Source organism: Ciona intestinalis, chromosome 12, assembly GCF_000224145.3.
Source record: "Ciona intestinalis chromosome 12, KH, whole genome shotgun sequence".
Taxonomy (NCBI): Eukaryota; Metazoa; Chordata; class Ascidiacea; order Phlebobranchia; family Cionidae; genus Ciona; species Ciona intestinalis.
Genome location: NC_020177.2, coordinates 4,323,863 through 4,332,607, shown reverse-complemented (window position 1 = coordinate 4,332,607; position 8,745 = coordinate 4,323,863). Strand labels below are relative to the sequence as shown.

Genomic DNA, 8,745 nt, shown 5'->3' with positions numbered 1-8,745 from the left:
ACTTGCCGACCAAGCATCAACCGGAAACCAATCCAGCGTATCAACCTCGNTTATAAACCTCGTCCCGCCACTAGGAGATGCCAAAGCGCAACCCGTCATGACTCGGGGGTTAGCATGGTGGGAAGTTATAACAGAGATTCAAATCTTAATGCCCAAGGTGATGGTTATATGGATGATTTAAAGGAGTTGAGAGAAGAGAATAATCAACTGAGAGTTGAACTGCATGCAAGGGAGCCATACACACAGGTGACTTGATTAAATAAATGGGCTATAACGTTTTTTGCACAATTTTTTCAGCAAAATATTTATACAACTTTAAGGTTTAATTATTTTTTGAGTTTTTTAAGAGGTGACAAACGTTTTTTATATTAAGTTACCATGACCATCCATTTAAAGAACTTTTTAAAGACCTGGTAAAATTGATAATTAAACTTTTATGTACATATTTATGAGATGCATTACAGGAGTATTCGGTCAAACCAAGTGTTGACATCATCAGTCACCAAGTGAAGTTTATTGTACGATTACAATCGGACATCGCAACACTGACATTACAATTAAAACACAAGTGAGATTTATGATCAAATAAAAATCGTATCTTTACGATTGTGACCAGCATGAATATATATTATGTATATATTTGTATTAAATTAACTTTAATTGTTAATGCAACTGCACATACTGATTGTTTTGACTTCTAAGATTGCTCAAATTTGTAGATATTCGTGACATCTGTATGTGTTTATAGGCATAACCTTATATTTTGTAATTTTTTATTTTAAGTTACAAAAACATTTTTAGGGAGAATGAGGCAACTGATTGTGGGTTTGAAAACGAACGTCTGAAGATGTTGTTAAAACAAAGTGAAGAGAAATCCAACCAACAACATATTGTTACTTCAAGGATGCAGCGCGAAAATGAAGAAAAATCAAAAACAATTTTTAACTTGGAAAACAAGATAAAAAATTTGTTACAAGAGCAAGAGAAAGTGGTGATGAGGTAAACTTTTATGTTTAGAAAAGTTACACAAAAGCCCTGTGGCCCAATAGTTAGATGCATACATCTTAATCAATGGGTACTGGTTTTAATGCTCGATGGGGCTACCGGTACGGCCGTATGTATCCTTTGTTAAGACACTTAATGTTCATTGCTCCAACCTAGTGGTTACTAATCTGTTGTCTAGGTTATCAACTATACAGAACAAAATCATTCACAAATTTACATATGTGGTAACTTGTAAGTGGACGTGAGGTGTATGAAACAAAACACCCGTGTTATGATGAATGTTGTTGCCCCATGTAGGAAGGATAAATAATATTTGTTAAACCTCTAGACACCAAGAAGATCTTAGAAGACAGAATAAAGAGAATGAGGATCATGTGAAGAAGTTGGAAAAAAGACTCCTGGAGGCTCGTCAGAAGATGGAGCAGAATTTTGATGATGAAAGGAAAAATATGGAGGAAGAAAGAGTTAAAATATTGAAGGAATGTGAAGATAAGGTTAGTAGGGGTTGAAAAGTATTTGTTTCATGGAAATAGAAGTCTAATAATTCCTACCTTCCCTGCATTTTAAAAAGTTTGATATAATGCTGTATATGTAGAGTATTTTACCAAATTTTAACAATAATTTAATTCCACTACAGTGCAATGAATTAAATGCTGATCATGATAAAACAGTCACACACCTTAAATGTGAGATTGAAAGATTGAGATCTTCATTCTCAGATAAAGAACTTGAGCATAAGGAACGAATGGAACAGTGTGAAGATAAACAAGCAGAGATGAGACAAAATATTGAGGGGATGGAAAAACACGTTGAGGTTGGTTAATGGTTGAATTACATTTTGCACAACACACATGATGCGCTAACAAGTGTGTCTTAGGCCAGATTGGTCATTGAGTTTCTTATCTAAATCAGTGTTTTCTCATGGATAGTCCATATTGTCAGCCAAACAATAAAAAAATTAAAAAATTCGAAAAAACATAAGCACTCGCAGAGTTTTCTACTTGGTAATTGTAAGAGGGCACAAGGTGTATGAAACTGAACACCCGTCATAGGAGGATTAATAGATTATGTTTGTTCATTTTTTATTCATTATTATCATTATAATACAGACCCTGAAAATGGATTGCACAGAAAAGCAAGGTTTGATTGACAGTTTAAAAAGTGAGATGAATGAGAGGAGGAATGAGATAACTAAAATGAAGAACTACATCGGGAAGATACAATCGGAGGACCTCGCAAGATCTCAATGGAAAGAAGAAGAAGCAAAGATGAGAAGCCAGATTGAGGTTGGAATTTGGATTTTTATTTAATTCTTGTCTAAAGTAGCACTATACATGGTGTTATATGTGACGTGGGTGTGCCCAGGAATGCACAAGAATAATTTCTTTCGGCGTACATCTTAAAACTGCAATAATTTTAAATGTTTATAAGTGACATTCTTTGTAGCCCACTTGTTTAGAGAAACCTTAAAGTTAAATACAGGCGTGGTAACCACTGTGACATAGGGCTAGAGGCTAAACCAAAACTAATTTTTTAACAAAAATAGAAAATCCCACAGATGGTAGAGCAAGAGCGAAACGATTTGGTTAAATCGTTGCAAGTTCTGAATGTCAGATTCGAATCTGTTTCGAAAATATTGGAGATGCAGGAAGAAGCAATAACTGCTCATTGTAACGCCATACCTGATGCACACAGGTGAGATTTAATGTAAAATATGGACAGTTGTGTAACCCACATACTTTTTCTTAAAGAGGAGATTTCTTTATAAACACATTAGCATGCATGTTAAATGCACTGTCCTCAAGTTTTACTTAAAACAACTTATAACAGCTGTATTTACTGCAACTTACAAACAGGCTTTTATTACAACACAATAAATGTGGGATATTTAACTTTGATTTGATATATTGTGGTGAGTGGAACAGAACACCTATGTTAATATGAATGTAAATGCCCTGCCATGCGAGGGTAGTTAACAGCTTGTTTTTATATTAAAGTCAAAACAAAGCAGCAGTTGTGACATCACAATGGAGACAAAAGGTTTTTGAATTAATGGTTCGTTGTCAAAGTCAAGAAATCGTCAACCGTGAAGAATTAGCCAAGCGTGAAATTGTGACGAAAACTTTGAACGGAAAGCTACGAGGTATTGTTTATGTTGTTCAAAACCGACTTTGTTATATAAGGTTTGGTAGAATAGTGTATCACATCAGTCATCAGAGTCCAAGTATATTGCATTTTAACCTATGAGGTTCCCTATGTTTGACAAGTATATGAGTGTACGATAGAATATTAGAATGTCACCCTAGATTTTTCTTGAATTTAACATTGTGACCTATGCAAAACAAACACTTGTGTTAAACTGTTAAATACCTTCTCATTAACACGACGTAAAACTTCTAATATTTAGAAGAGCCTTAACATATAATTATTGCATCACACAGACATTGAACGGGAAAATGAAATTCTGAGAAATAAAATCACAGATCTCGAAGCTAGAATTGAACTTTCAAATTATACGAACAAACAATTAATAAAAAGTAATGATAAGTTGAAAACGAAAAACGACAAACTTTCAGATGAAAACAAAGAAAAAGGTTTGTATTTTATGGATGTAACCGCGATTTTTGACTTTTTAAACTCAGCATTCTTTGGTTAGGATGCAAGTGCCTAACAACTGAGTCATGGCGCTGGACCAATACATGTTTTTTATTTATAAATCATGACTGTCATTTTATTTTCCTGTTGTTTTAACTTTCTCATGCCCACAGACACAACGTTGACCACTTTGTCTCAAAACATCGGTCTGTTACGAGAAAAATGCGTGAGTGTGTGTGAGAATAACTATGGAAAATCTTTGGAAGGATTTCTAAGACTGGAACAAAGACTTGCATTTGCTAATAACAGGTGAACTATGATGTAATAATGGTATTGTTATGTAAAAAATAGAGCTCTTGAATATGTGAAAATTTGCCATATATGTGATGACTCGTAAGCTGACATGAGGTGTATGAAACAGGAAACCCGTGTTATAACAAGTGCCGTTTTCCGGCCACGAGGGGATAAATATGTTACATTCATCCATATACTTGCATCTACATATACTTTTATTCAAAACACCTACACCCCAGATCTCATACCATGCAATGATGTAGAACACCACCCATGAATAATAGAACATATTTGTCTAATCATTGATTTTCTTTTTCAGAATCAAAACCATTCAAGATTTACTGACTCGTCGGGAAACCAAATGGCGAATTCTGTTAAAGAAATCTCAGGAAAAAGTTGAAAAAAATGATGAGAATGAAACGTGAGTGTTATTAGTATTTTTTAGACAACAAAGAAGAAGTTTAATAAAATTTTAAATACTTCCATGGTGTGTAGCCCTAGGTATATTCATAGTAGTGAAACTTTTAACCTTATTAGATGTCTTCCTTTTATTGGAATTTGTATGCGTCCTTGCAATGTGTGTGTTTTATTTATCAATAACTTTGTAAAATTGCTTAAACAAATATGTATCATTATGTTTTCAAAAAAGTTTTCTTGTATTTTGAATAATCTTGTTTTTCTCGATAAATTCAAACAAATCTAATATTTTCTATCTGAAAAATTAATCATGAGAAAACAATATTTTAAAGGGTTGACCGGGATTTATTATCTGAAGTTGAGTTATTGACGGAAGAACGAAATAAGATGAGTCGTAAGCTTGCTGATGACGCAGCAAATTTGGAAAAACTTCAGTTCAATTTTAACGAGAGAGAATTAAATTTAAAACGGAAAATAAAAGAATCGGATAAAAGGGTTTTAAATTATGAGGATGTAAGTCTAAAATATAGGCTGGTACTTTACATCTTAAATGGGTTAAGTCTAGTGTTAAGTATCAATACAAACAAGTCAAGTCAAAAGTGCTGCATTTGACCCATTAATCAATGAAGTTATATTTGTTTGGCAACTATGAGTGTAACTGCATTTTCGCAATTCCACCCAGATTTTACTAAAAATTAAACATATGCTCATGCCCACTTACAAGTTGTTACTTTGCTACAGGAGATACAGAATCTGAACAGCCAGTTGCGGGAAATGGGCGACAGATTTGATGATTTAGACGAAGATAAACAATCTTTAATTGCCCAACTTAGGAAAGTGAAGAATGAGAAAGAGAAAGGTAAAAATTTAACATTGGTTGATTTTATGCAGTAACTCATAATATGTTTAAAACAGATCATCCATGTTATAATGACTGTCGTTACCGCACTATGCGAAAATAAGCATCTAATAAATGAGTGGTAATGATTCATTTATATAGGCATGGAGCAATGAGAGTTTAACTGCCACATGAGATAAGATAGGTTGTATTCTTACATTAATTTATTTAAATAGGACAACCATGTAATAACTTTGTGTTGGCTTGCTAAGTAAAGGTAAAAAGTAAAATTGAGATATTTCTTTTAGATATGGAAACATTAAGAGAAGATTTGGAAAATGAACACACTGAAAAACTAAAGGAAAATGAAACTCGTTTAAACCAAGTCAGTCGTGAATTGACTAAGACTGTGGTTGCATTGAGGCAACTTGAAAGGTGACTTTTGATTGGTTGTTTTGAATAAAACGTCACTATTGATTGGTTAGCCTCATTAAAGCTGGATTCTTTTTTTTTAAATGTTTTTTATTTTTTGAATCTGCCTTAATATCTAATATATTTTTTATGCTTAGCAGTACAATTTATTTTTATTCCGTCACTTTATTTTGTATTTCCAATCTTTCTTATTTTCACAGATCTTCAGTTCGTGAAAAGTCAAGGTTCAGCGAACAGCTTGAATTAGAGAGAAGTCAGTGGCTCAAAGATGAGGAAAAATTAAGACTTGAAATGAAACAATTAGAAAAATATAATAATCTGATTGTGGTAAGAAACTTAAACTTCACTAGATTTGTGGGCACCAGGTTTGAAGCTCGACGCTGCTACAATTGTGGTTAAGTGTCTCTTTGGGCAAGACACTCAACTGTATTTGCTCAAATCCAGTGGTCAGTAATGGGTTATCAAAGGTATATGTCCTACAAGCAAATAGATTCATTTAAACAAAAATAGAAAATAAAACCCAGCTGTCCTATTTTATACATGCCATGCCTGCTTACAAGTTTGTTTCTGTATGCTGAAAATTGAACAACCATAAGTAACCTCTAGGTTGGAGGAAATATCTTTAAGCGTCTCACCCAATGACACACATGCCCACGATGGTAGCAGCATCGAGCATTAAACATGGTATCTTTTGGTTATGGTGCAAACGTCATAACCACTAAGTCATGGCATCAGGTGTTTCTTGGTCATTTTAGAAATCTGCTTTAATTCATTTATGTTTTAAATTTTCAGACAACGCTACGACAAGAGGGTTTAATGGACCGTGTAAAGTCGTTAAGAAACCAACCGATAACATTACAGGAAGAACCTAAAAGAGTCAAATTCACTCGACAGCCAAATATACATTCCACTGAGAATGATTCACAAACTGACCCCATGATTGATCCCTCACCTGAGCCTACTAATGTTGATCAAATGCTACAAGACCTTACTAATCTGAGTGCTAAGGTATTAGCAGATGATAGCGACTAAAAGCTTGTACAGAGTATAAAAAATATTACACTATTTTGCTGATTCTGCTACCAGGCATAGTTTAATATATACATTAGTTCTTCTGGTATAAAATGTTAATTTTATTTATTAAACCAAAGTTTCAAGACTTCAACAGGATATATATGAGCTTTTTTTACCCTGATGAAGTCTTGCCATATAACAGGAAAACTTTAGTGTAATAAAAATAACATTTTTATAACTGAAGGAGCGAAAACATATATTAATTACACTAATAGGCATTAAGGTTCAGGTCAGTGATATTGAAGTGCATAGATAGCTTATGGCAGATGAAATGAATCTTAAAGCTGTTTCAATTGTGTTAGCAATATTTTTATAAGTGTCTTTATTTTTGAAATATATATATATCTGTCTTCTGTTTGTCACTTTTATATACGCTTGTGTTTTGACTCGCTTTTCCTGTTATTTTTCCAATGCTTTCTAGATTTTGTATTTTCAATTAAAATTGTTCAGATTTTTTTGGTTTATTTGCAAAAAATATTTGAACTTCTTGGGTGACGTCAGGAAGTCTGTTTGATGACGTCATGAAGACTCTTCGTGACGTCACTCTTTGCCTTGGACTTTGTTGCTGTGGAAAAACATTGTTTCAAAAACTAGAAGTCGTCATTAACCAAAGGCTTCTATTCTGTATGGGTGAGGTTCGACAGTAAAAGGCACGCTAAGGTACCTGGAATTTAGCCCAGAGTTGGCCCATTACCCAATTCTGTAATGAGTTATATTTTATACAGGCGAGATACTACGAGAATAAGGCCTGAGTTGTACTAACGCCAGGGTGCTACCGCATGGATCGCACCAGTCGTTTCCCGGAAGGTAAACGATAGAAACTTACAAGTAGAACAGTTACCTTTTCTGTTGAAATATCCACGAGTGTTTTAAATACTTTGCCACACCAATTACCAATCCGAAAACCTAGAACAAAAATATTAATAAATGTTATGGCTTGTGAAAATTATCAATCGCCACACAGTTACGTCATTAGCAAGCGGGTATAAGACGTATAAAATAAAACACCCGTTTTAGAACACGCTGTGGTTGCTCCGCCATCCGAAGATAAAAGCGACCCGTTCAGGATAATCAATCTTAAATCTCATAGTTAGAAATACATACCTGAGCAAGCAAACTCATTGTCCACATGACGAAATAGCTTGTCATTATGGCTTTAAAACATCCCATGGTGTAACCAGCGCATTGGGGTTTAGCGAAACCAGCTGCTATCCAGTCTTCAGGCCCATTAACCCCACAGCATGTATTCTGTAGGGATATTGCAGAGATAAACTTTATAATGCTATGGGTGTATACGCGGGTTCTCCTTTAATTATATTTATAGGCCCGCGGCCTTTTACCAAGAGGTTTCTTATATATTTTTATTCATTCATATCGATACTGCTTCGTTTGTGGGTGTATGTGTTCTTGGCCATGACGCCTAATGGTCATTGCTCTAACCCAGTAGTCAATAACGGGTTGTCCAAATTGACATTTATAACCTACATACACACAAAACAATCACCCACTTATAATTACATACGTAACCCCCATGGCCCGCTTATTCCATTCATGTTTTTGATTGTAGACATATACTGGAACGCGTATTCTCTAGTGATATACCCTTTATGTCTATACATAGATAATAACTACTGTGCTGGATTTACCAACGCTCAGAATGCAGCAAAAATAATAATAACTTACCCGTGAATTGATTTCATTCCACGCTGAAATCGAGGTCGTGTCGTTATTGTAAGCTAACGTTATTGAACCAATGGCCTTATTTACGGTTGATGGTAATGAGACTTGTGTGAATACAACGAGGTTTGCTGGGGTACCAAGTAAGCATAGACTCGTTAAGCAAATCATCTGCAAAATTTAAGTTTTTATTTAATTCTAGAAACTATACAGTAGGATGGGGGAAGATGGGATGTTCATTTATTAACTTTTCTTACCATCTGGTAGTAAAATTATTTACAGATGAATTTTGACTTCAGCTCTGCGACTCTATAAGGGGGTGTTAATTGTTCAAAACTCGATCAGACTTTATTCGTTTCTTTGAGTAATAATTGTATATAGGGTGGGGATGGGAGTATGGGACATATTTAGCC

The 8,745-nt window shown here is 34.3% G+C and overlaps 2 protein-coding genes across 2 annotated transcripts in view; one reads left to right on the top strand and one right to left on the bottom strand.

Moving 5' to 3' along the window:
- Nucleotides 1-7,109, top strand: LOC100187086 (coiled-coil alpha-helical rod protein 1). Its single transcript, XM_009862224.3, has 16 exons — nucleotides 1-246; nucleotides 465-568; nucleotides 802-999; nucleotides 1,334-1,499; nucleotides 1,643-1,819; nucleotides 2,115-2,291; nucleotides 2,564-2,700; nucleotides 3,003-3,148; nucleotides 3,447-3,599; nucleotides 3,774-3,909; nucleotides 4,214-4,315; nucleotides 4,644-4,824; nucleotides 5,053-5,170; nucleotides 5,458-5,584; nucleotides 5,782-5,908; nucleotides 6,374-7,109. Exons 1-16 carry the CDS (start codon nucleotides 115-117, stop codon nucleotides 6,611-6,613), a joined length of 2,421 nt encoding a protein of 806 aa, XP_009860526.2. The 5' UTR covers nucleotides 1-114; the 3' UTR covers nucleotides 6,614-7,109.
- The window catches only part of LOC100178716, a 6,131-nt gene continuing 4,486 nt past the window's right edge, over nucleotides 7,101-8,745 (bottom strand). Inside the window, exons 3-6 of the mRNA XM_009862225.3 lie at nucleotides 8,339-8,503; nucleotides 7,760-7,903; nucleotides 7,497-7,561; nucleotides 7,101-7,220 (exon numbers count right to left, since the gene is read on the bottom strand). Coding sequence (XP_009860527.1) covers nucleotides 7,196-7,220; nucleotides 7,497-7,561; nucleotides 7,760-7,903; nucleotides 8,339-8,503 — 399 coding nt within the window. The 3' untranslated portion in view covers nucleotides 7,101-7,195. The remainder of the gene's footprint in view (nucleotides 7,221-7,496; nucleotides 7,562-7,759; nucleotides 7,904-8,338; nucleotides 8,504-8,745) is intronic.

Bases quoted from the DNA above. Each gene is read 5' to 3' on its own strand.
- LOC100187086 (XM_009862224.3), top strand. From the start codon at position 115: ATGGTGGGAAGTTATAACAGAGATTCAAATCTTAATGCCCAAGGTGAT. The intron at 247-464 runs GTGACTTGATTA...GATGCATTACAG, and splicing joins CAAGGGAGCCATACACACAG to GAGTATTCGGTCAAACCAAG. The intron at 5,909-6,373 runs GTAAGAAACTTA...TTAAATTTTCAG, and splicing joins AATATAATAATCTGATTGTG to ACAACGCTACGACAAGAGGG.